This window comes from Galeopterus variegatus, unplaced genomic scaffold, assembly GCF_000696425.1.
Source record: "Galeopterus variegatus unplaced genomic scaffold, G_variegatus-3.0.2 Scaffold594, whole genome shotgun sequence".
Taxonomy (NCBI): Eukaryota; Metazoa; Chordata; class Mammalia; order Dermoptera; family Cynocephalidae; genus Galeopterus; species Galeopterus variegatus.
This window is the reverse complement of record NW_007726705.1, coordinates 219,838-246,375: the sequence shown is the minus strand read 5'-3', so window position 1 is coordinate 246,375 and position 26,538 is coordinate 219,838. Positions and strand designations below refer to the sequence as shown.

Sequence of the window (26,538 nt, the reverse complement as noted above, 5' to 3'; positions counted from 1 at the left end):
TACATCTCAGATAACCCAGACTATAGCTGTCCCATGTTTGCATGAAAGCCATTGTCCTGAAAGTTCTTTTTAAAATTATACACAGAAACACGCACGCACGCACAAACGCACTTTCCCCCTTGGTCAGATCTATAATAAGAAAGGGTCTTCAGATCATCAGGCTGCAAGGGCCCCCAGCCAACAGTGGAGTGGGGGTGAGTCTTCAGAGCTGTGTGTCCCTCCATGGTGACCAGGCAGCTTTTTACCCTCTTCTGTCAGATAAACAAGCCATGCATTGTTCTGTCTCCCCACCTGTCTGTGGGCTTCCCGTCCTGTTGAGCAGGCCAGGATGAGCTTGGGCTCCTTCATGTGGGGCAGGTAGAATGTGCTGTTTGTGGGGAGTCTAGAAGACCCACAGAAAGTAAACAGAGCTAATCAAGGACACTCTTTTGTGCTTCTCCTTATTCAAACACTTTCAAAAGAGGAAAGAGCCCATCCTCAGGCTAAGCACAAGCCCATGCAACAGGGGTCACATTTTCCTTCTTGCCCTGAGTTGGGGCAGAGCCATGTTTCTCTTTATGTTTGGTCCCTCCCACCAAGTATTTCTTGAGGGGTCTTCTGGGAGCCCCTCAAAAACAGATGGTGCCATCAGAAGATATTGGGGTGACAGCCAACTAGGGCAGCTGGAGATGGACTCCTTGCAGAATTGTCTACCTCCCTCTCCTCACCTCTCACAAGTCTTTACAAAGACTCTCCTGGGAGCCAGCTTTTGGCTTCTCTGCCACTTCTGCCCGCATGTGGCCACCCTCCACTACCCCCATGCTAAGTTCTTGTTCCCTAAGTGCTTGGAAAAGAAGTAGTCATCTTTACCTTCCCCTGAGCATAAGAGGTTATACTTGGCCATGTTATATGAAACTCGGCTCTTCTAAATGGAGAGTGCCCCCTTTGCTCCCAGCCTGTCTCCCAACCTCTTCCCCAAATCCTAAACTGGCCAAACCACTCAAGTTGCTCTCTTATCTTCCCTTGCCCAAGCATTTCTCAAGTATATGCTGTCTGTGTCCACCTGCCTATCACCTCATCCAGTGACTGCCTACCTCTCATACTCCCACCCTGCCTTTCTGCATCAGCCAGTCCCATGAACATGCTCGCACCTCTAGTCATCATTCCCTCAGCCTCACTGGCCACTGACAGACTGCTGTCAAACTAGTTGCTCTTTATCTTGTTAGGAAGTGGGCACCAGTAAGCCCCATCAGGCAAGCGCTTGCATGGGCTGAATTACTGAGTGGAAGGAGGAAGACATGTGGTGACCCGAAGATTAGGGAAGGTGGGGTATCCAGGCCTGAGGAAGAAAGGAGAAGGGACTGTTTCTCCTGATGCTCTTTTTTGACCAGGGGTTATTCCCTAATATATTGCTACTCAAAATGTGGTAATCACACCAGCAGCATCAGTATCACTCTAGGGCTTATTAGAAAGTCAGAACCTGGGCCCCATGCTAGACCTACTGAGTCACAATCTGCATTTTAACATGATCCCCAGGCGATTAGTATGCCCACTAAAGTTTAGGAAGTGCTTCTCTAGAGTACTAGGTTTGGTTTTTGAGCCTTCTCTTAACTAGTCCTTTCTCTTTCACCTATATTTAGATTGTAGAAATCAGTTTTCTTGCTACTAAACAGTAACTTGTCCATTATTATTTATGACAAAGGATAATATTAATAGCAGATACCACTTATTGAGTGCCTGTCACATGCCAGACATGGTTTACAGATGAAGAAATTGAGGTTCTGTGTATGCCCAAGGCCAAACAACCAATGAGTAGTAGTGCTGAGGCTCCAAGCCAGATTCATATCCCCTTCAAACTCCCAAACTTTCTTCCATACAGTACTCCTGTACAGTTGAAAAAAGTCAAGCCAGTCTTCCCTATGAGGTACAGAGGGAAGAGAGAGGAGAGGAGTCCAGGCTTGATTTCCCCAGAGAGGAAAGGCCTTAGCATACTTCTTGTCCTGAGGGAGCTTGTGTAAGCCCTCTCAGGGGCCAGAAATTACTGGAATTGGTGCCATAAGCCAAGGGAAACTAGAATGGGGATCAGGAGTATTATGAAGGTAAAATCCTAATTCTAAATTCCCAAGAGAAATTAAATTCTGATGCCTGAGCCTGGGCTTAGGGGGTACAACAAACCCACATAGGGCTGCCCTGGGTTCTGGCTATTGCACTAGAAGGTGAGGACATCATTTGGGGCCCCAGGCTGGGACCTAGGACTACTACATCATAGCATGCTATAGCTAGAAGGATAGTTTGTGACAACTAAGTTCAATGTTTTATTTTGCAGAGAGAAAACAGAAGGCCAGAGAGGGGAGAGTAAGTTGCCACAGTTCAGAGCAGATTCAGGGACATTGACTCCAAACCCTACTATTCCAGCATGGCTAATTAGCAACTTTTCTGGAGTTGGAGTCTCTGGTGTGAAATTGAGTTTTCTTCCCCCCCCCCCCCTATTTAGATTGTGACCATCTATAATTGATTCCCACATCACAAAATATATGAACAAATGATATCATAAGAAGTTTGATTGAGAAAGGTAAATTATGTTCTTTGAGGTGATGTGATGGTATGTTTAATCTTAAATTGATAGTGACTTTAAAATAAAATCTATTTCTTAAGCTTTCTGCTAAGGATTTAATACCAGATTATTAAACCACATTATCTTGGGATGAGTATAATGTTTAATTTATTGGCTTTTAAATTTGCCTCAGTTCATTAAAAGCTTTCTGAATCTGTTGGATGGACCAACATTTTGGTTGACTTGATAGAGTATAACCTTCCATTTTGAGACTTCCAACATATTCCTCTTCTCCTCTCTGGCTTAGATTTTGCTCTTGGTTAGTTATATTTACCATTTAAGTTATTTTCTCCACATACATTGTGCCACCACCAGCCTCCTGAATAACTTTCAAAATACAGTTGAAGTATTCTTTTGCTTTGTGATCCCACGTAGAAAACACCAAATCTTTATGTTGTGGGAGTGCATTGGGGACATTGCCAGTAATCTCAATAAGGTGTAGTGTATAGTTGGTTTTGTGATTTCCCAAGTGAAAAGAATATTCAATATAATGCCTGTCGTCTTTCCAGTCTTCTAGCTCAATTCGTAAAATGTAATTAGATTTCTTCACTATGGAGTATATCTTCTCTAGGCCCAACCAAAATTCTCCATCAAGCCTCCCAAAACCATATTTGTAGTTCTCCCAAGTTTCATTGAAGTTTTATGATCCATCTATTCGGTGTTGAATTACTGTCCATGGACTACCTGATTTAACATCACAATAGATATTAAAAACTTGAGAGTTGCTGGGTCTAATGGTATATATGCCACTTGTATGTTCAGCTCTGTTATAAATGGTGGTACAATCAGCAGGAATGCCGTCATGTTCTACATTTTTTGTTTCATTCAGCTGAAGAAAGGGAGTAGTTCTTGGTGCTCTTGGCTGGGAAAGAAGAGAGTTTTCTGTGGGTTCTTGAATACCAGTCCTTCTGAGCTGATTTTTGATTTCTTTTATTTGACTATGCTGTTGGTTTAATTGTTTATATTATTCCTCCACGGTCTGTAGAAGGTCTTTGAAGCTATTATCTTGCTGTTCTACAAAAGTTTTAAGTGAAGTTACTTCTGGGTGTTGCTGAATTTCAGGTCGATTTTGAATTAAATGAGTTAATTGCTCCTCCAAATATCTCACTTTTTCTTAAAGCAGAATTTTTTTTTCTAGGAGACTTTCAAGTTTTGAGTTGAGTTCAAGTGACATATTCTTCACCTCTTCATTTTTGACTTGTAGTTTGGATGTAGTTCTTCACAGTTCCTTTTCTTCTTCTTTGATTTCATTGGCTTGCAGTGATAGATCATAAAAAGACTGATCAAATATACTGAGTTTTTGAAATATGTCATTAATTTGGCCTTTAGTCTTATGGACAAAGTCTTTAAGACCATATCCCAACTGAAGGAGACCATTGGCTAAAATTTTTACATCATCTAACATAGCAAATCTTGATTTTGGCTCTGGAAGTATAGAATCAAATGAGGAATTGTTTTGATCAGTTCTGGAGGAAATAACTAGAGGAGCAATAAAAAGAAAGAGCTTAATTGTGTACATTTTTATCCTAATTATTCAATTTCAATCAATTTGGAACTGCTTTTGTTCTGCAAACAGACCTAGACTTCTTAACTCTATATATACTACGATTTGCCACATAAACTTGGTAAGGCAGGTGAATATAGTTAATCATTAATCTCTGTTAACTTGCACAAATGTAACCTCCTACATTTAGTTAGATCAATGCTAACAAATTCAAAGAAATGAGCAACTAAATAGGTGATTTGAAATTGTTACTGTATTTAACTTTGCTATATTATAAACTGCACTTTCAGTGTTATGGGCTGTACCTATTTTTTAAAGCTCATTTTGATTTTTCATGACTTTAAAAGAGATTTACAAGTCAAAAACAGACTCTTTTGATGGGTAAATTCATTACTAAAGTTAAGGAAAAATGAATTAAGTATGCATTTACCAAATTGTGTTTTAGTTCTTTTGGAAACAGTGATCCATCCCCCAAAATGCCTTCTCTGTGAAGTCTTCGTCTACTCCTTCATGTGGTTAATGGCTCTCAATGCTGTATTCCTGTTACTCTGCATAAGCTAACATAGTTATATGTTCCTTATTATTTGTCACTATAATTATTTGTTAGTATGAGGATACTTCAAAAAGTTTGTGGAAAAAGGTAAAGATAATTAGAATCTTTCCATGAACTTTTGAAGACCCCTAGTATGTCTTTTTGCTTTACATTATATGTCTTAATTATTCTAGTACATTATCACAAAATCCCAAACATAATAAGTATCATTAAAGACATTTCACCCCCTATTTCTAATTACCAAAAAATAGCTCATTATAGTACCCTGTAGTGCTTACTATACACCAGGAAATTGAGTTTTCTTTGGATCTTCTCAGGTGCCCATAGGAATTGCAGACCCTGTAGTTACAGCCCATAATGTTTGCGAGCCTTTGCATCTCAGCAGGACTTTCGCCTTGGAAAATCTCTGAGTCACTTGCCTACAGCTGTAGTGCTGGACCTGGAGGCTGCTAGGCCTGGCTGGTCTGGGCTTTGCTTGTCTAGGGCCCAGAGGACCTGTGGAGATGGCTGGGTGGGGTCAGCTCAGTCCAGGAAGCACAGGAATTCTTTTAAGTGTATGTGTCTGGGGTATTTTTCTCTTACTTATGTGTATTTTTAAAAATTCTTTTTAGACACCCGCTTTATCTTTCCCAAACATCATTTCCTTGCTCCTTTCCTGAGTTCTAGCAGCGGCTGGGGGCCCAGCTTCCTTACTGGCCTCTGAGCTGTGGAGGGGATGGGCCAGGGCTCAGAGGAGGTTGGAGTAGGGAACAGGGGGCTGTTTATGCTGCTGGAACTGCCTTTCATCCTTCCCTTTGCCACCAGGAAGGAAAGGAACCCCTGGAGCAGCGTCTTCACTCCTATCAGCTCATGACACTGGCTTTCATTCCCTAAGGTTGCGGCCACATCTGGGCCCAACCAGGCTGATGGCCATACCTTGCCTTTAGTGCTCCTCCTTTTTGTTCTTGGAACTGGGGCCTGACTGTGCCTGAACCCCTTGGATCATACTCAAGATCTTGGGCTGATGGCTTCTTACCCCAGGAGGTCTTAACTGGAGGGCAATGGGTCCCAGCTAAGGGAGGATGCTGGCCGGAGGGGTTGTCGATGACAGTCTGAGCTAGCTGGATACCTCGTTCTCTCCTAAGCCATCTCTCCACCCTGGGCAACTTCCATGGTAGGTACAGCCGGTAGCCATGGCTGTCATGGCTGCTGCCCCTCTTGCCCCTCCTGCTTGCTTTCTTCAATGATCCTTTCTTTTTGCTTCCTAAGAAAAGCATTTGGGGTACTGAATGATAGGGTGTGTGTTCATTGATAGTGCCTGAGCCAGCCTTAGCAAAGAAGCACTGGGGTTGTTGCCTCCACATCTGGGTCTGGAGCTGCATTGTTGGTGGTTGGCATTTTCTTACCTATCTGCTTATTTCTCCTCATCACTCTTCCCCATTGCCTAAGGAGGGGATGATTCCAACTCTCAGACTATTGAGACCTCCCTGTTCTGACTGCTTCTTGAGGGAATGGCTATGGGAAACCTCAGGTATACAAGCTTTTTGAGACAGACCCCTCTTTGGCGAGGGGGTGTTGTGTACTGTCCTAGAAAAAGCTGGAGGATCTCAGTCTCGATCCCAACCCTGGTGGTTACTAGCTGTGTGCTCTTGGCAGATCACTTTAGCTTCCTGCATCTCTTCATCTGTAAAGTGGGGATAAGAATAGCTGTTACCTCATGAGGTTGGAATGAGGATTAAACCAGCTAATGCATGTGAAGTACTTAGTGCTTGGCATGTCTTAAGTGTTCGATAAATGCTCCCTGGGTTTTTTTTTTTTTTTTTAAGTTTGTAGAATATCTATGTCAGGCACTATGCTTGCTGATTGATTTCACACATGGGACTGAATTTAATCAAGAATATAACTCATGAGAAAGAGATGGCCATTTCCCCCCACTCATAAGAATCTGTGACTCAGAGAAGTGACTTGCCCAAGATCACACAGCTAGGATTTGAATGCAGCTGTGGACTGACTACTAGTCTAAAGCTATTCAGGAAAAATAATAATAGGCCAAATATTATACTGTCTATAGATAGTTTCCTTTATTTTCCCAAACTAGAGTTAGAAGGCTCCAGGTCTGGCTCCAGTTCCCTTTGTTAGGATATCCCTCTTTTGAGCCTTTGATTTTCTCCCAGTGTTCCAAAAGCCTCCACAGCCCCCTTGTCATCTTTGGGATTGTTTTCTACTCCTGCAGAAACCCTAGAGAGAGTAAGGGGCCTTTGTGAGCTACCTTTCAAACAAACTTATTTATTTATTTATTTATTTATTTATTTGGCAGCTGGCTGGTAACCCTTGACCTTGGTGTTATCAGCACCACGCTCTAACTGAGCTCAAGTGAGCTAACTGACCAGCCTATAAGCTGCCTTTCAGAGTGTGGCAAGGCAGTGATATAGCAGAATCTTAACAGTGGATGGACAGATTTGAGTACCCTTGATGGGGGGTGCTCTTGAGCCATCGAAAAGGGAAAGTCTGAGCTAATAACCATCATTATAGTACCTACTATTTACTATACTATTTATTTATACTATTTACTATATTTATTTATAGTATAGTAAATAGTAGGTACTATATGCAACAAGCTGTGTCCCGGATGCTTTGAGAATATGATCTCTAATCCCCACAATAACCTAGCCAGGTAAGGATTATTGTTCCCTTTCTCAGATAAGAAAGCCAAAGCTCAGATGGGCTAAGTGACTTGCATATACACAGATCTAAAGTGGTAGAGTTAGAATTTGAACCTAGATCTGTCTCACTCATTTTTGTCTCATTGCCTACTAGTTTGGTATGGTTAGTAGAATGCGACTAACTTACTTGAAATGATAATGAGCAATATGAAACATCACATTATAATGGGCTAAGTTGTGAGGGCTAGATTACTCAGGACAAGCTTTGTGGAGGAGATGGTATTTGAGCAGTACCCTGAAGAACAGGTAGGATTTAAGTTAACGAAGGGGAGGGGGTGTTCCAGGAGGAGGGAACAGTCATAGTAATAACTGTTATTGGTTGAGAGCTTGCCAGACCCAGTTCTAAGCACTTGATATATATCATCTCATTTGATCTTTCAATAAACCCCATTAGGTAGGTACTACTATCCCCATTTTACTGCCATGGAAAGTAGGGCTCTGAGAACTGAAGTCACCTTTCTAAAGCGACAGAACTAATAAGTGGTACAACTGGGATTCAGACCTAGCTGGTCCAACTCTAGAGCCTCTGCTAGATTCTACTGTAAAATCAACAGCAAAGGCACAGAGTCAGAAAGGGAGAAAGCCACTTGCAAGGTGTAATTGGAGCGGAGACGTGAGAGAGATAGAGCTGGGTGGGTAAAGACAGCTTGCAGAAGGCTTTGAAAGTCTAAGCCAGTTTATATTTGGTGCTGGACAGGGTAAGAAATAGGGAGCCAGTGAAGATTCTTGAGTAGGAGAGTGCCCTGATTCAGTTGGTGTTTAACATGGTATGATCTAAAAGCGATGACTGGAGGTGGAACAAGGTGAGACTCACTGGCACTCTGACGTACTAATGTGGACATAAAGTGTCAAGAGCCTGGACTAGAACAAGAGGTGATGGTGGTGGGTCCTGGGAGGAGAGGTACGATTCTGTGTAATGGTCACAGTGGGAATGGAGAGAGAGAAGCAAAGCCAGAGACACATCATAAGAGAAGAGTCAGTAGAACTCCGTGTGGAATTGATGTTTGGGGAGAAGGTGGTATCAAGGCTGACTACCCACATTTTAAACCCTGGACTCAGAAGAACTTCAGGAATCCTGGATGTGGAAGAAGGGCCTGAAATAGGAGAGGTGCCCTGTTCTCTACTATATCCCCAGTGCCTAGAAGCATAGTAGATACACATGGTACATAGTACCTAGTAGCACATAGTACTGCTACTGGTAGATGCTTGATAAGTAGTTGTTGACCAGATGACTGCAGGGTAACAGCAGCTGGGGAGATTCCCCAGCAGCATAGCTTTGTGTGTGAGACTCAGAGCAAGCACAGCCCCTGAGATTTTCTTATGCCTTCAGCCTCCCTGATGGCAGTCTGAGAGCCATAATAGATCAATGTGGTTACAAAGGGGGGGGCTCTCACTTGGCTTTCCTCCCCATAAATTTTAGCTAGGGCTGCTGACCTGTGGCTCTGGTGCCCAACCTTTGACAAGCAGCTTCACCAGCCCTTCCTCTTACATCTCGTTGTCTGTGTCTGGCCTGTTATCACTCAGTCTGTATTTTCCCCAGCAAGGCCATTCTCCTCAGGACTACCTTTTTAGGCCTTAGACCTCTAAACCTTGCACTGCTGGGATTTTCTGTGTTTCTGCTGGGGTGAGGGGCATTTCCAGCTAGGGTGGAGTCCTCCAGCTTGAGTCTGTTCACTACTGCTTCTGGGAGGTTGAGAGCTGATTTATGCCAATATGTAGCGAGCTTGCTGAAAACAGGGGCCTTTATCTTATTCAACTCTGTATTATCAGTGCCTGCTATGGAGCCCGGCACAGTAAATGTGAATACATTAGTAAATAACCTATCATCTCTTTATCTCTCTGTCACCTACTTATTTATCATCTGTTTCTCTTACTGTGTCATTCATCTCTCTGTCATCCATTTCTCCGTACTATGTACTTCTCTACACTCTTTCTCAGACTTTTCTCCCTTTGTGTCATTTGTTTTTCCTTCTATCATCTCTCCCTCTTATTTCTATCATCTGCCTGGCCCTTCTACCATCTCTCTCTCTACTCTCCCTCTCTCATTCTCCCTCCCTCCCTCTTCCTCCTACCAGTTATCTCTTTATCTCCTGGTATTACTCATACCGCATGTGTGCTCTTCCCTGTACCATTCTTCCCTACTTGCGAGGGTGGTATCTACTCATGTGAAGCATGCCAGGGGACAGACAGGGATGGCTCCTGTATAAGCCAGTCAGTGCAACAGATGTGGCTGCAGCCTCCAGCACTGGACAGACCCTGTGGCTGCATTCAGGGCCTTGGCCTTGGACCTGTTTGCCTTTTTTCAGCTCTGGCCTGCTGAGCAGCTGGTCTCCTCAGCTGGGTTAGCACTGTGCCATTCACCACTTTGTTCTATTTTCCCTCACAGGAGTTGGGGCCTCCCGTCACCATTTGGCCTACAAATTCAGGTGTCTCACCTCTGTGCCTGTCTTATCCTTCACTTTCTCAATGCCTTTATCATGCTTTATTTGAATTAGCTCTCTCTTATTATTCTGTAAGCTGTCAAGGGCAAAGACTGTTTTATTCATCTCTTTATCCCCAACGCTACACATAGATGGCACTCAGTAAACATACCACAAATGTTTATTGAATGAACGAGTAAAAATTAAAGAATTCTCAGCCCAGTGTTGAATTATGCACACTTCTCAACCACTTTGCCCTTCCTTTCTCAGAGAAAAATGAGAAGATTGGCCATATTGGCTTTTTTCCTCAAAGAGAAATGAGAGTAGGTTCACTGTTCATTGGGCAGCAGCACCCATTTATTCCACAAATATTTATCAAACATATACTATGTGGCCAGCACTGTTGTGTGTGCTTAGGGTACTCCAGTGAACAAAACAGCCCTGTGAAGTTGTCATTCCGTATCTCCAGGGATCACCCCAGGATGAAGGAGACTTGAGTACTGGGAGCTGAGGAGGGCCACCAAGATTCCCCCACCAGCTCCTTGTAAGATGTTCTACTTCACTGAAGGGAAAGGGGGTGGGGCGGAAGCTGCTTGGGAAGTGATTTCAGCTCTGGTTCCCTAAGCTGGTTTCCTGTCCCTTTCTCACTGTAGGAGAAACACCCCTGTCAGTAGGCCGCACTCATGGCATGTGGCCAAGCTACTGGAGGGATGCCCTGAAGTGGCCACCACCATGCATTTCCCTTCTGAAGCCTTCAGCTTGTCCTGGCATTCCGGCTACAGCACAAGGTGAGTCTAGAGCCCTCCCTCAAGATGGGCTGGAGAGTAGATAACCTGGCCACTCCTCCTCCTCTGCTTTAGTCCCTGTTAGATGTTAGAGAGCTTACAGTGGTATGACAGAAAATGTACTGGGAGTCCAGAGTACCTGGGTTTTAGTCCTAGCCTACTGGTAACTCTCTGTGACTTTGGACCAGTACCTCTCCTTCTGGACAGTGTTTCCTTGAAATACCTCATTTGGCTTGCAAGATAACCACACTGTCCTGCTTTTCATCTGATTTCACCAGTTGCTCTTTCTCAATCTCTTTTCCTGATTCCTCCCACCCCCCTGCTCTACTAATGTTGGAAGTCCCCAGGGCTCGGTTCTGGCCCTCTTCTCTCTCAACACCAGTTCACTGGTAACCTCATCCAGCGTTCATCAGCTCTGTCACAGAGCTAAAGCCTTTGAAATGGGGGCCTCCTCTAATAGCAGGCTCTACCTGCAATGAGGATCACTTAATTCAGGAACCTTAGTGTTGTCTATTGTTGAAATAGCTGCCCAAGAAAGAGGTAGATAACTTTCTCAGCAAACTCAGAGCCAGCGAAGTTGCTGCCTTCAGCTGCCTTTTCTTTTCCACAACAAGATCTTCCCTCCAAGAAGGGATTCTATTGAGGAGGCTCAGGAAAGCTAAGGATTGAGTTTTCCCTGACTCGGTGACTTTATTTGGCATTGGAAGCTGGGGGCTCAGGGCAGAGGCAGTTTTGTTCTGGAAGAATACACAGAAATGCATTCTGAGCTTGGCTCCTATTCGAGTGGGGGTGTAGTTTTTTCAGCAGGAAATGTGGTGGGGTGGGTAGGAGGTTCCCTTCCCAACAAGGAATTGACGGATTCCTAGCCCAGAGGACAAGTAAGCAGAGTGGCTAAGGGCAAGTCAGGGAGCAAGAATCAGGGGAGGCTGAGCTGAGGGTCTCATGCGCTGCTGCCACAGCTCAACTCTGGCTTTCTGGACTATGGCCTTTCTTAGAGCAGCCTGCAACCTCTTGAGTTCTAGTCAAAGGGAGTTATTGGCATGACTTGGCTCACTTTGGCTTTATGTGTGGGAATCGTACTTAAAATTCAAGATTGCATCTGCTCCTCACCCTTTCTTTGGTCTCCTTGGTTTGGCTTTGCCATGGGAACTGAGGGAGGAGGAGTGGGTGGGCAGAGACCACTATCATATCAATGCTAGTAGTAGAGAGGATGCTGATAGTAATAAGAACAATAACAATAATCAAGATAGCAGCAGCTGCCATGTATTGAACCCTTGCTAGCTGCCTGGGCTGTGATAAGGGCTTTACATTTATTATCTGATTTCATGTACACAGCAACCCTCTGATATGAATGTTACTATTATTACCATTTACAAGATGGTGTAGCAGAAGAGCTAAGACATTGATCTCACAGAGGCCTGGGTTCAACTTCCAGCTCAGCTTCTTTAGCAGTCAGTTTATTTCACCTCTCTAAGCTTCAGTTTTCTCAGTTGTAAAGTGGGAATGGTAATCTCTCCCTTTCGGTTTGAAATGAAACCTTGTAAAGTGCCTGGCACATTGTAAGTCCTCAGTAAATAGTCAGGATTGCTATTATCAAGAAAAGAATAGAGGATCACCTAAATTCAGGCCCTGTCTGTGCTACTAGTTACAGCTGGGTGATCTTGAGAAAATCACCTCTTCAAAATCACTTCCCTTTGTGGAGCTCCTTTTAAGCAACTTGTTCCTAAAAGTGCGGTCACCAGACCAGCAGCACCAGCAGCACCTGGGAAGTTGTTAGAAGTACGAGTTCTCAGGATCCACTCAGACCTAAAATTCTAGGATGAGGCCCAGTGACCTGTGTTTTAACAGGCCCTCCATGTGATTCTGATGCATGAAGTTTGAGAACCACTGACTTACAAAATGGTCTAGCTGAAATTTGAATCATTCTTTCAGGGCCTCTCTCTAATGCTGGTAATCTGTGATTGTCTCTCCTGAGAGAGAGACACATGACTCCATGGGGACAGAGATAGCCCAGAGGCAATTTCAGACTTGCTGATAGCAGGGAAAAAGAACATAATCCCCATGGAGTTCTCCCACTTTGGGGCATCTCTGCATCCTTCTTCCATATGCCATCTTGTCTCCCATTTTACTGTGCCCCTGCGGCAACCCAGCACCTGTCTCCTTCTCTGTTTCCCTTTCTTCCCTTTTTGCCTCACCTCCCTCTCATATGTGACATGGGTGTCTCTGAGTTGTCCTGCTTTTCTCTCATGGCAGGGCTAGCCAATGTGGGAAAGGGATCAGGTGACTTGGCCAACTAACTGGTGTGTCCTGTGTCTTGCAGTGACGTGTGTGTGCAGTGGTGTCCACTGTCCCGACACTGCAGCACCGAGAAAAGCAGCTCCATTGGCAGCATGGAGAGCCTGGAGCAACCAGGTCAAGCTACCTGTGAGGGCCACCTCTTGCCCATTGACCAGAACATGTACCCCAGCCAGCGTGATTCAGCTTACAGCTCCTTCTCAGCCAGCTCAAATGCCTCTGACTGTGCCCTTTCCCTCAGGCCAGAGGAGCCAGCCCCGGCGGACTACATTGCTCAAGGCCCAGGGCCAACTAAGGCCCCCAATGGCCAGTCTAATGTGTCTGAGACCTCAGGAGGTAGCCGATGCACCAATGGGGGCCACCTGACCACCAGCTCCCAGATATCATCCCACCCACAGGAGGGCCACCACTCAGGGCCTGCCAAAGTGGCCAAGGGCCCACCACAACCTCCGGTAAGGCTGGACAGCCTTCAGTCCTCCAGAGCCCACCTCCTCAATGGAGAGCAGCGCAGGGCATCTGAACCTGTGGAGTCCTTGCAACAGAAGGATAAACCGAGCTTAGAGACAGTGCTATCCTCAAGGAACCCTAACAGGTTCTGCTGCCTCAGTGGACAAGACCAAGTGACAGGCGAGGGCCATCAGAACTGTGAGCTCAGCCAGCCTCCCGAATTCAGCCAGCAGGGCTCAGAGCAGCCACTGATGGAGACCTCGGCCAAAGCTGTTGGATCCCCAAAATCCTGTGACAAAGCTTCCAGCATGGATTGCAACTCATTCAACAAGGCTTCAGCAGAGCTAGCTAAGGCTTCTTCTTTTGGAAGCCCTGCACACCTCACGGGACCCACAGGGCATCGCCATAGTGCCCCTGAACAGCTGCTGGCATCCCACCTGCAGCAAGTACACCTTGATACTAGGGGCAGCAAAAGGAAGGAGCTCCCAGTGGGGCAGGATGGGCACCAGTGGACTCTGTCCCCTTTGCATAGCAGCCACAAAGGGAAGAAAAGTCCATTTCCCCCTACAGGAGGAACCCAGGACCAGCCCATCAAAGAAAGGAAGACCAGGCCAGTGGATGATAAACCTCTGGGTTCGGGACACAAGAGCCAAAGCAGTTGCCTACATGGAGAGGCTGATGGCCACCCTCCAGAAAGAGGCTTCCTGGACCCAAACAGAGTAAGCAGAGCAGGCAGTGAGTCGGCCAGCCAGCAGCCCTCTGCCTCTGGTTCCGTCATTGAACAAATCAGGGACTGTTCTTCAACCACTAAAGTAGCTGGCTGTATAAAGGCAACTGAAGAAGGTGACAATGAGCCCAAGGAGTATGGCCAGATGGGTGGTAGGCGTAGTGGAGGGACCCGGGGCCGCTCAATCCAAAACCGCCGGAAGAGTGAGCGTTTTGCTACCAATTTGCGTAATGAAATTCAGAGGAGGAAGGCCCAGCTTCAGAAAAGCAAGGGTCCCTTGCTACAGCTGTGTGACACGAAGGAGCCAGGGGAAGAGATCCAGGAGCCCCCAGAAAGTCCTCCACTCTCTGCCCCTAACTCATCTCTTCTATCGTCATATAAAAAACCCCCTAGCCCCAGAAATAAGTTCTTCAGCAAAAGTGTGATCCTCAGGGCTAGGTCTTCAGAGTGCCTCAGCCAAGCTCCTGAGAGCAATGAATCTAGGACAGGCTTGAATGGACAAATAAGCCCTGGCCAGAGGCCTAGCCATTCCTCTTCGAGCCTGAGCACCTGGTGGAAAACATCTGATCCATCATCCTCAGACTCTGAGAAAGCAAATGCTCACCGTGGAGTCCGTGGAGGTCATTGGAGATGGTCTCCAGAGTATAACCCACAGCCACATGTGGTACTAGCCATGGAAGACCCTTCCAGCCCAGGTGACAACCAGGAATTGAAGTCTTCTATTGCCCAAGCTGAGGAGGAAGCCATTCTCTTGCCCTTTGCAGACAGAAGAAAGTTCTTTGAAGAGAGTAGCAAATCTTTGTCTACATCTCGTTTGCCAGGTTTAACCACTAAGAGCAACAAGACTTTTACCCAGAGACCAAAACCTATAGACCAAAACTTTCAGCCAGTAAGCACCAGCTGTAAGGAATTGAGGCGCCATCCCATGGATCAATCATATCATTCCACAGACCAACCATATCATGCCACAGACCAATCATATCATTCCATGTCACCCCTTCAGTCAGAAACGCCCACATACTCAGAATGCTTTGCAAGCAAAGGTCTAGAAAATTCCATGTGTTGTAAGCCACTGCACTGTGGTGATTTTGATTACCACAGGACCTGCTCTTACTCCTGCAGTGTCCAGGGAGCTGTAGTCCATGACCCTTGCATTTATTGTTCTGGGGAAATCTGCCCTGCCTTGCTAAAGAGAAATATGATGCCAAACTGCTACAACTGCCGGTGCCACCACCACCAGTGTATCCGGTGTTCAGCTTGCTATCATAATCCTCAGCACAGTACCCTTGAGGACAGCAGCTTGGCCACTGGCAACCATTGGAAACCCAGGAAGCCAATAGTGCAGGTGAGAACTTGGTTCTTGGGTGGGTGAGCTTCATTGTTCTCTTTGTGAGGAGAAAGTAAATCATTTGAAAATATAACAATTACAATTTCTTAAAACTGCATAGACCTGACTCTACCAGATGGTAGCTTAGTAACCCTGGCAAAACACCCAGCCTCCAAAATTGCAGTAACCTCATCTTTAGAATTACATAAAAGTAACTTTTGCTCCATAAAGTGGACAGAACTGGGATTTATATTCTGGCTGTAAAATTGGTATCTGAGTGACCTTAAGCAAGTCATTCAACCATTAAAATTTGAAGTTATATGATTTTTAAAGGAAAAAAAAATTTACCTCCTAGAATAGCCAGTACTAAGAGAAGTCTTATTACCTCATCTCTAAAGTGGAGGAAAAATCATGGCTGCTTCACAGATCGGTTGTGAGGATCAAATGAGTGCCAGGCCCTATGGGATACAAAACAGAACTTCCTGCCTTCCATTTCCTGCTCAAAAACTATTTGAAGCTGTAAAATTTGTAGATGTCTCCCAGGTTTTGCTTTCAGAGATCTGACTGCCTGGTTTCATAAAGGACGAAACCTTCCCCCCTTCTCTAGCCTGTCTCTGTTGGAGACACAGGTCTAAAGTGGCTGCTGCTACACCCTGGTTATGACCTAGCATCCTAAAACAAGCCACCACCATTCTTCAGTGTGCTCCTGGGAGGACACCCTAGGTCCTTGCCTGCTCAGTGCCAAATTTCTTCCCCATGGTGTCCACAGAGTTACCTTTGGGCTCGTGCACTCAAACAAGAATTTCATTCCTGAGTTGAACCGTTGTTGCGTAGGCAGACACTTCTGAAATGACTTGGTGTATGAAACTGCTCAATATATATTCTTTGAAAAAAGGAACCTTAGGAGTGAAAGAGCCTTACACAAAAGAGTACATACTCTATGACTTCTCTTATGTGAGGTTCTAAAACAGCTATTCTAGGGGGCGAAATTTCACAACACTGCTTGCCACAGGGAGGTGGCACAGAGATCGACTAGAAAAGGGTATGAGGCGACTTTGTAGAGGGAGGATAGTGTTCTATTATCTTGATAAGAGTTTGAGTTACACAGGTCTACTATTCAAAAGTCAACAAATGTACATTTAATACTTGTGTATTTCACTGAAAGTAAATTTTACCTAAAAATATTACAAACATTGGCCTTTTTAAAGTATGCTAATATACGCAACTTAAGTTTTCAGCAAACAACTCTTGCACATATTTTCTTATATTTGTCCCTAAGATTTCATGTTTTTTTTTTTTCCTTTTTGTCTTTTTTCATGACTGGCAATGGATCGCAACCCTCAGTGTTGCCCCCGTACCAGCCCAGGACCGGCAACGGGATTGCAACCCTCGGTGTTGCTCCCTGCACCTCGCTCAGCCAGTGAGCGGGAACCGGTCTGTATGTGGGATCCGAACCCTCGGCGGGAGCGCTGCCGCGCTTCCCAAGTGGCGCATTGTAGCAGTGTGCCACCGGGCCGGCCCCAAGATTTCATGTTTTTTGATGCTACTGTAAATGTATTATTTTCATAATGTCAAGTGAAAATTCTTTGTTACTACTATTTTGAAATATAGTTGAAGTCTGTATAACAGCCTTGTGTCCTACAACTTTGCCAACCTCACCTATTAGTTCTAGTAACGTGTTGGCAGATTATGAAAGATTTTTTATGTAGGCAGTCGTGTCATCTGAGAATAGAAATAATTTTATATCTTCCTTTCCACTGTGTATGCCCTTTCCTGGGAGAGAGGGGAGCCTATTGTACTGTCCAGACCCCAACATAATGTTTAAAAAAAGTGGTTAGAGAGGACATTATTGCTTCATTCTTAATCTTTTACTGTTAAGTTTGATGTTAGCTGTAGGATTTTTTGTAGATGCCCTTTATCGGGCTGCAGAAATTCCCTTTTATTTTTAGTTTGCTGACAGTTACTGTCATCAGGAGTGGATGTTGGATTTTTTTAATGCTTTTTCTATATTTATTGAGGTCATCATATAGTTTTTCTCTTTTAGTTTACTGATATGGTGAATTATGTTGGCTGATTTTTGAAATAAGTACCAGCTTAGCATTGCCAGGATAAATCCCACTTGGTCATGATGTAGTATCCTTTTTACACATTACTAGATTGGATTTGCTAATATTTTGTTAAGGATTTTTACATCTATGTATATCAGGGATTATAGTGTGCAGTTTTCATGTAACATCTTTGTCTCGTTTTCATATCAAGGTAATGTTATCCTTAAAGAATGAGTTGGGAAGTATTATCTTCTCTTCTATTTTCAGGAAGAGTTTGTATAGAATGGGTATTATTTCTTCCTTAAATGTTTGGTAGAATTCATCGTGGAAACCATCTAGGCCTGGAATTTTCTCTTTGGGAAGATTTTTAACTATAAATTTAATTTATTTAATAGATATAGAGTCATTTAAGTTATCTGTTTCTTCTTGGGTGAGTTTTAGTAGTTTGTGTCTTTCAAGGAATTTGTTCATTTCATCTAAGTTTTCAAATTTATGGGAATAAAGTTGTTTGCAACTTTGAAATGTGTCAAGAATTTAAGATGGATAGAGGGGTAAACATATATGATAAGGCAAATATAGCAAAATGTTAATTGTAGAATCTAGATGGTGGGTGTTCACTGAAGACTTCCTTCAACTTTTCTGTAAGTTTGAAAATATTCATAATGTTAAAAAAAGAGGAGAGGAAATATAGAATAATTAATAATTTAGGGCACCAAAGCTAGAAACAGACTGCCTGGATTCTCATTCCTTCCCCAGAACTTACGGTGCCTAGGCCTTCCCATCTAAACAAAATGATGGTAATAACAGCATCTACTTCACAAGTTGGTTGTGAGGATTAAATTATGTACCATGTGTAAGGCACTTAGAACAGTGACTTCCAGATAGTAATTATTTTATAAGTGAGTTATTACCTCTTAAAACAAAGGAAGATTTGGGCTTATCTTGAGAAACTTTTGATGAAAGAAGGACCTGTCAGTAGATAATAGAGAAAGGGGGCTGAGGTTGAGGGGGAAGTGAGGAGATGATGGCTGCAGAGGTGTCAGCCCAGGACCAGCAACTCTGTAAGGGAAGGAGGCACCATTTGCAGGTTGCAGCAATTGGCAGCAGCAGGCCAGGTGAGCCTGTGCCTGTACGATGCCTCTCTTTTGTACTCTGAGGGAGGACCACATTGGGTTCCTAATGCCTGTTACACTAGTTAAGCAGGTCTTCTTAGGCACTAGGCTTTCAGACATGTGGATGGCAGTCTAGAAGCCACTGCATGCCCATTTCTACCCCTGCAACCTGAACCATCCACCCCCAAGACATGGGAAAATCTTGCAGCATGGGTTGAGATGCCCCAGCTCCAATGACCAAGGTAGTTGTGATGGTGACTATCTGAAGTAGTGCCGAGATCCTGCTCCTTATGCCTCTGGAGAAGGTTGGGGAGCTCTTGTTCTGTTCTGTTAGGAGAACTGAAATCAGTACGTACTCATATTCCTCATAGTTCATGCCAGTTAGTTTTGCATACATTGTTAGATTATTTTACTTATGAGATGTTATACTAGGATTCCCATTTTACAGTGGAGAACATGAAGGCTCAGAGAGGTCATACATCTAACAAACGGCAGAGCCAGGATTTGTTTATTTTTATTTTTATTATTTTTATTCATACATATTTATGGGGTACAGAGTTGACTATCAGTATTTCAGTATTTGCGTACAGTATGTGGTGATCAGTATTATTACCATGTTCATCATTATAAATCATAATTACTTTTTGTGTCACTTACCCAATTACTCCCTATCCCCTCTCGCTTTCCCACCTCTAGATTTGAACAACATAATGGAAACTAACATTTGAGTGTCTGCTGGGTATCAGATGCTGTTCTAGGTGCTTTACAAGTATCAACTCACTGAGTGCTCAAGCAATCAAGAAATAGGCACTCTTATTATCATGATTACACTATTGTATAGCTCAGGAAACTGAGATAAAGAGAAATAGAGTGACTTGCCTAAGGCCACACAGCTGCTGAAGAGCAAGTGTGGGATTTGAAGCCATGCTGTCTAGCTTCAGAGGCCAAGCTCCCCATTGCCAACACTGCCTCTCCGTAAGCTGATCGCAAAGCCCAGGCCCTCTCCAGTGTGGCAGGATGCCTTCTAGCAGGATCACTTCCACTGAGGCAGCAAGTTTCACCATGATCCCCATCTGCAACCAGCCGTGGGGATAACTGCCTCTTTGCTTCAAAGGGCACAGGCAATTTTCAGGAGCCTAAGTAGCTTAGGAAAAAAACTAAGGTGATACTGGAGAGCTGGAAGGTAGTTGGAAGTTTGTACAGGACTTTGTTTGGCTTGGCCACTGCTATTCAATGAGTACTTCCACAGGACTAGACAGGGCATGGACAGGAAATCCTGGCTCCCACTATAGCTGAACAAGTAATGGTGTGTTTGTGGGCAGGGACATCTCACAAGGGCATTGAGGCAGAGTCTGCAGTACAAGTGGTTAGAGCTGCTCTGATGTGGTAGATACAGGCAGGGACTACACTGGTCCTGTGAAAACTAGAGCCAGGAAATACACCTCAACTTTTCTGTGGCTACTAACATGCAGAGCCTCCTAGGTGCTGAGCACTGTGCTGGGTGTTCTCTATGCACATCTCATTTTATCCTCACTACTGGTAACTAGCAAGGCTAGATAGTATAATCCTTATTTTCCAGACAGGAAACTGAGGTTTAGAGAGGTGACATAACTTCCTTCAAATAATACAGCTAATAAGTGTCTGGCCAGTATGACTGACACAACAGACCTATGCTTATTCTGCTTCACCAGGTGTCTTACTCCCAAAAGGGAGGCCTACTGGGGCAAAGGTAATAAACTTTGACTGAGACTAATAATGATAATATTAGAGAAGGAGGGAATTTGGGAGATCAGCAAGGTTTAGGAAAAACTGCATTCCCATTTGGCTAAGTTCTGAGTCTCTAGGTAAAAGATGCTGGAAGCAAAATCACGGAGAATCTGAAAGACAAATTTGCATTCAGTTTGCAGCTAGAATGGGAAGGCAGGAACATTGTTACAAATGGCACATATAGCATGTTTGGGCGTAACCTTTAAGGAAAAAATGCCCAGGGTGGCAAGTCTATTTCTGTGATGTGGGGACTGTCGCCCCCAGCACTCATGTTTCCCAGAGATGTGCCCATCTCAGCTCCTGCCAGGGGATGTGGGCAGAGGAGGAAGGGCCACTGCAGGACAGGGGTGTGCTTGCTCTCCCTCTGCCTCCCTCGGGAGAGGGCTGCTGCAGCAGGAGCTTCTACCCTCAAAGCCCCCTGAAAGGCCAAGGCTTCCAAGAAGATGCTTTCTCTGTTGGACGAGGCAAGAGGAATGAGCAGGTTCACCCAGTAGAACAAACAAAAAGACCTCAGTCGCTCCATGCAGGCAAGAGCCAGAGCAAACAGCAAACGTGCTAAACTGGTTTTTAACTCAATTTGGGAGGGGAAAGAGGGAAAGGCAATGTTTCCAGATCACAGTGTCCAGGTGCCTGAGCACTCTTAGTCTCTGCGTGCTGCAGCAGCTCAGCAGGCCTCCTGACAGAAAGGCAGCCCTCCAGGTACCCATCTCTCGAGCCCGCACGTAGGAGAGTAGAGGGAACCAGCTCGGGGGGCCTGGGCAGGGACAGGCTTCCAGCCACTTCACCTTTTTGAAGCCATCTAGATACCTGGCTGCTCAGAGCTCACTAACTTATCAGAATTTTGCTTTGCAGGAATTTCCTGAGGACAAATGGAAACCAATAACAGGAAACAGGAAGACCAGCCAGTCAGGGAGGTAAGTGACCGCTCAGGGAGTTGGGGTGAGTTGGAGACTCTGGGGTTTCTATAGAAATTGCTAAAGTCTTTGCTTTGCTTAGTTTCCTTTGAGGAAACTGGTCTGGTATCCATACCAAGAGCTTGATGCTGTAGATGTAATCCAGCCTGTTCCCCAGACAGCTGGGTACAGACGAAACTAATTGTTAGGACGTTTGGGAATACGTAGAAGTCAGGCGGTATTGTGGGATACTGTACCCATCAGCTCAGAGGCCTGAGGCAGCCCTGCTTAAGCACAGGACATGTGGGACCAGACCATGCTGAAACAGAAACGAGAAGGCATAGAGTGTGCCTGCCCCCCCGCCAATAGCCATGGGGCAGGTGGAGTGAGCAGAGAGGAAGTAGAACTGCCCAGCTACTACTGTGTCTTTGTCCCAAAGATGTAGGAGGGACCGGTTTCTTGGGTTCTGCCATCTTTCTTTTGACAGGGCTTATTGAGAACTTAAGGTCTGCTCATTAAAAGTCTGGGGACAGATCATATTGACCCTAGGTTAAAATTCCTGGAGGAAGGCAGGGAAATTGTTACAAATGGCACATGTGACTTGGGCTAAAGGGAAAAGAGCTTCTTGGGCATAGCCCTTAAGTAAAAAATACCAGGTGTAGAGAGTCTACCATGGCCCCCAGCACTCAAGTTCCCCAAAGGAGAGCCCACCTGCCCTAAGTGACCATAAGGAGCAGACAGTTACCTTCTCCTGGGTGGTTCTCTATCAGCCTTGCTGGACTCTCTCTTTTATGAAACTCCTTGATATGCTTTTTCAGCCAGTCTTTCTCAGCCCACATTGTACAAGTGGCCCCTAATTTATATTGATCCTTAACTCAAACTCCAGAAGTAAAGGAGGGGACAGAGAAGAAGGCTCCAAGTTGTTCCTCTGCTCTCCAAGGTTGGGGCACCAAGGGAGAGGACTAGAATCTGGGTCTCCTGACCCCTGAAGAGTCCAGGATTCTTTCGGGGGGGTCTTCATTATCCCCTGTGATTTGGGGGTATAGTCAGGAATAATTTTGGCTTTCCTTTGACTTCAAAGTCTGGGAAACCTATCAGACTTCTGGTTGGCAGTGGGAAAAGGGAGGAACCCAGTATTTACTGATCATCTACTGTCAGTCATTGGGCTGGACCTTTTTACACCTATAATCTCATTTATTTTCCACAACTGTTCATTTTGATACCCATTTCCAGAGAGGTCATATAACTTAGCTGAGGCCACACAGCTAGTAAGTGATGAAGCCAGGATTCAGACCCAGGCTTGTCTGGCCCCATAGTGCATGCTTTTTCCATTACACCTGCTTCGGTTAGGATCAGTAAGGAAATGCTTCAAACAGATCCCTCAGTATCATGTCTCAGGGGTGTAATACCTGGGTGGGGATTCTATGGAACTCTATGGTGGTCTTGATCTCCCAGCTCTGGATTGACTTGCACCATGTCCTAGGGGAAATCATTTCAGTCTAGTGTGCCTGCCAAGTTTCCTATATCAGACTGAGACCCTCAAGAGAGGAGACCATGCCTCAGCCATAGCCTCATTCTCTGTTCCTGACATAGTACCTAACACAGAGAAGTGGCTCAAGAGTTGTCATTTGCTTGCTAAATGAAGAAAACAGAACCTCCTCCACCAGTGGGTGAAATGACACCAAAATAATAATGCTAACTAACTTTTTTGAGCACAGCGCTCAAAACAGAGGTTCTAGGCACCGATTGAAGCACTTTACAAGTATTTATTTATCACTATGACCTTATGGAGTAGGTACTATTAGTCTCTCCATTTTACAGAGAGAAGAAACTGAGGCACACACAAATACATTAATTTGCCTAAAGCCCCATAGCTAGTAAGTTGACTAGACCCAGGCAGTCTAGTTCCAGAGACACTATACTACAATGCTTTTTTGAAAGGGTTCTCTTACTGATTGGTCAGTGAAGTAACATGACTTTATTGGAAACCTATTACATGTACTGCCTTTTGCTAGGCAAGGTGGGAGATACTAGTGCAAGAGCAGAAGGAAGCACAGTGCCTTCCTACAGCTCAAGCAGGGAAGACTAACCCAGACAAAGTTAAATAGCAGTAATAATAAATTAACCACTTTCAAAACAACCTACGTGCCGTGAGCTGAATTACACATATTATCTTTTGCTTTATATTCCCGACAACTCTTTTAGGTAGGTATTATAACTAGGGCAGTGTTTCTCAAACTTGAGGGTGCAATAGAAATACCTGGAGGGCTTGTTAAAACACAGAGATAGTTGGACCCTGCCCCCAGAGAGTGTGATTGGTACGTGTGAAGCAAGGCTCAAAATTCGCATTTCTAAAAAGCTCCCCAGTGATTCTGATGCAGCTGGTCCTGTGATCACCCTCTGAGAACCACTAACTCAGATGAAGAATCTGAGGTTCAGAGAGGCTAAGTAATTTACCCAAGGTCTCAAAACTAGTAAAGGCACAAGCCAGGATTTAAACCCAGCTTTTGCTTACTCACACAAGTTGCCAGAAGATGAAACTTTGTCAATTACAGGGTTTAAACAAGCACCTGGCACATAGTAACGGGCAAATATATGTTAAGTATTATTGTGCCCTATTTGAGTTCTTTGCAGGGTAAGAAAACTGAAGGTTGGGACTACAGGAGAAAAGGCCCAGAAAGGAAGCTAAGAAGGGTGTGCTGGAGGATGTGTTGGAGGAATAAACCCCACTGGTTAAGTTCTGGCCTTGAAGACAGTCTGGCCTGAGTTCAAATCCAGAGTCTTTTATTCATTAGCTGTATGGCCTTGGCAAGTGACCCCCCTTCCATCTCCTTATTTGTAAAAAGGGGTGAGTGCTTATCTCAGATGATTGTTGTGAGGACTAGATGAGTTAATACCAGGGGTCTTCAAAAAGTTCATGGAAAGATTCATATGGTCTTCTCATTCCATTTTCCTCAAACTTTTTGAAGTATGCTCATATATGTAAAGCATTTAGAACAAACCTAACCCCATAAGCCCTCAATAAGTGTATACTATCTACCTTTCTTCTCTGTTGTTACTGCTGCTGGTGCTAGTGAAGCACTGGGCCCAGATAGGTAAGCCTGGAGAACTAGATAGGATCACAAACACAGGAGCAATGAAAGGTTACCTACCGATCAGGTAAGTGACATAAGAAATATGACACTTTAGACAACTTGGTAGCATTTGCAGCCTAGATGGGTTGAAGGGAGACCAATTAGGGGCAGTGACTCAGGCATGAAAGAGTATGGCCCTGGATTGGGGAAGTGGAGGTATAATAGAAATGGAACAGAAGAAATAAATAAATATGTGTGATATTTGGGGGGAGGGAGTTTATTTATTGTGAAAACAATATTACAGGAAATTAAAAACAGAAGAAAAAGTAGCCTTATTCCTACCACCTTAACACTCTAATTGTTTTCATTTCCCTGCCACCTTTATCTGTAGGTATAGAGATTTTGGGGACATGATTATGATAACTATGTAGATGTGATTTTGTGTTTTCTGCTTCTTTTTCCCCACTAAACATTCCTTAGTAAACAATTTTTCATGTTGCTATGCAAGCTTCCTCAATAGTTATAATTTTTAATGGCTATATAATATTTCACCAGCTTAGTGTGCTCTAATTTGCTTAATCATTCCCAAATCATTGGATAATTAGGTTGTTTCCAAATTTGTGCTATTATAAAGTAATGCTGAAGAAACATTTTGAGTAGCAATAACCTTTTTCTCATTTTGAATTTTCTCATTAAAAACAATTATCTGGAGTCAGAATTATGAATTTAAAGAATATGAACATTTTTATGGTTCTTCATAGATTTCACCAAACTCCTTTCCCCCAGGAGGTGTTTTACACTGCCATTAGCAATATATGAGGATATCAGTTTCCCTGAAATTTTGCCACAAATAAAAATTTTCTTTTTCTAATGCACTAGGTATAAGTGAGACCTATTATAATTTTAATTTGCTTATTTTGATAATTCTGGTTTCAACATTTTTCATGTGTTACTTTAATATCTGTATTGCTTCTCATGTACATTGTCTGTTCATAAATACATGACACCTTTTGGGAGAAAAGTAAAGAAAATGTGATGACTAGAATTAAAATAAAAGGAAATAAGTCAAATAGAACTCTGAGCCCTGGTGACTTGGAGAAAATTAGATGGGGCAGTTGAGAAAGGGAGCTGGTTTGGTGGAGATGATAAATTTGAATTGGGAGGCGTATTTGAAGTCAGTGAAGCATACAACTGGATTCTTTGTAGGAGGCTTGTCAAACAGCCAGCCAGTTTTAGAACATTTCCATCTCCCCAGAAAGATCCGTCACGTCCATGTACAGTCACTCTCCATTCCCACACTGAACCTCAAGCAACCACTAATCTACTTTCTGTCTTATAGATTTGCCTTTTCTGTACATTCCATATAAATGGGATCATACAATATGTGGACTTTTGTATCTTTAATTATGTTTTAGCAGTTCATCCATGTGGTAGCATGTATCAGTTTTTTATTCCTTTTTATTGCCAAATAATACTCCATTGTGTGGATATACTACATTTTATTTGTTCATCCCTTTGGACGTTTGGGTTGTTTCCACTTTTTGGCTATTGTGAGTAATCTTGCTATGAACATTCACATATAAGTTTCTGTGTAGATATGTTTTCAATCTTCTTTGGTATAATACTAAGGAATGAAATTACTGGGCCATATGGTAACTTTATGATTAACTTTTTGAAGAACTGCCTAACTGCTTCTCAAAGCAGCTGTACCATTTTACATTCCCATCAGCAGCATAGGAGGGTTCCAATATCTTTTCACTAATTTTAATACAATGATTATGTGTTACCGTGTGGTTTTAAAAATGTTTAAAACGAGGAGTGTTTAAAAAGGCATTTAAACAGTAAAAATGTTTAAAAAGAAGAAGTTGGCTAAGGAAAGAAAGGAGAAAAAGGGGTGGTAGTTAGAAGGGCACCTGGGTTTAATTTAGTGGTTCTCAAAATGTGGTCTCAGGCCCCAAAACCTCAGTATTCCTCAAGAACTTGTTAGAAATGCAAACTCTGGGGTCCCACTCAAACCTGCTGAATCAGAAAGTGGGGCTGTGCCCCAACAATGCATTTTTTAATAAGCACTGCCATGTAAGCTAAATTTGAGTACCACCAGTTTAAGTGAAGGGGTTTGGTCAGGATCTGGGAAGCTGGAGTAAGTTTAAAAACAGAAAGGTGAGGTCAATAGAGAGGGAAGGAGTATGGATGCTGAAGGTGGAAGAAGCAGATCACAGTTTCAGATCTTAGGGAAGATGAGAAGGACTAGGAAAGGTCCAGGGAAGATATAACATTTGTGAGGAGAAATC

The 26,538-nt window shown here is 43.8% G+C and overlaps 1 protein-coding gene and 1 pseudogene across 1 annotated transcript in view; one reads left to right on the top strand and one right to left on the bottom strand.

Annotated features, from left to right (window-relative positions):
- Positions 1-26,538, top strand: part of SHROOM4 (shroom family member 4) — a 251,062-nt gene that overhangs the window by 192,378 nt on the left and 32,146 nt on the right. Inside the window, exons 3-5 of the mRNA XM_008570339.1 lie at positions 10,426-10,560; positions 12,878-15,371; positions 21,133-21,194. Of these exons, the coding sequence (XP_008568561.1) occupies positions 10,426-10,560; positions 12,878-15,371; positions 21,133-21,194 (2,691 nt within the window). The remainder of the gene's footprint in view (positions 1-10,425; positions 10,561-12,877; positions 15,372-21,132; positions 21,195-26,538) is intronic.
- On the bottom strand, positions 2,731-4,112 carry LOC103588617 (annotated as a pseudogene).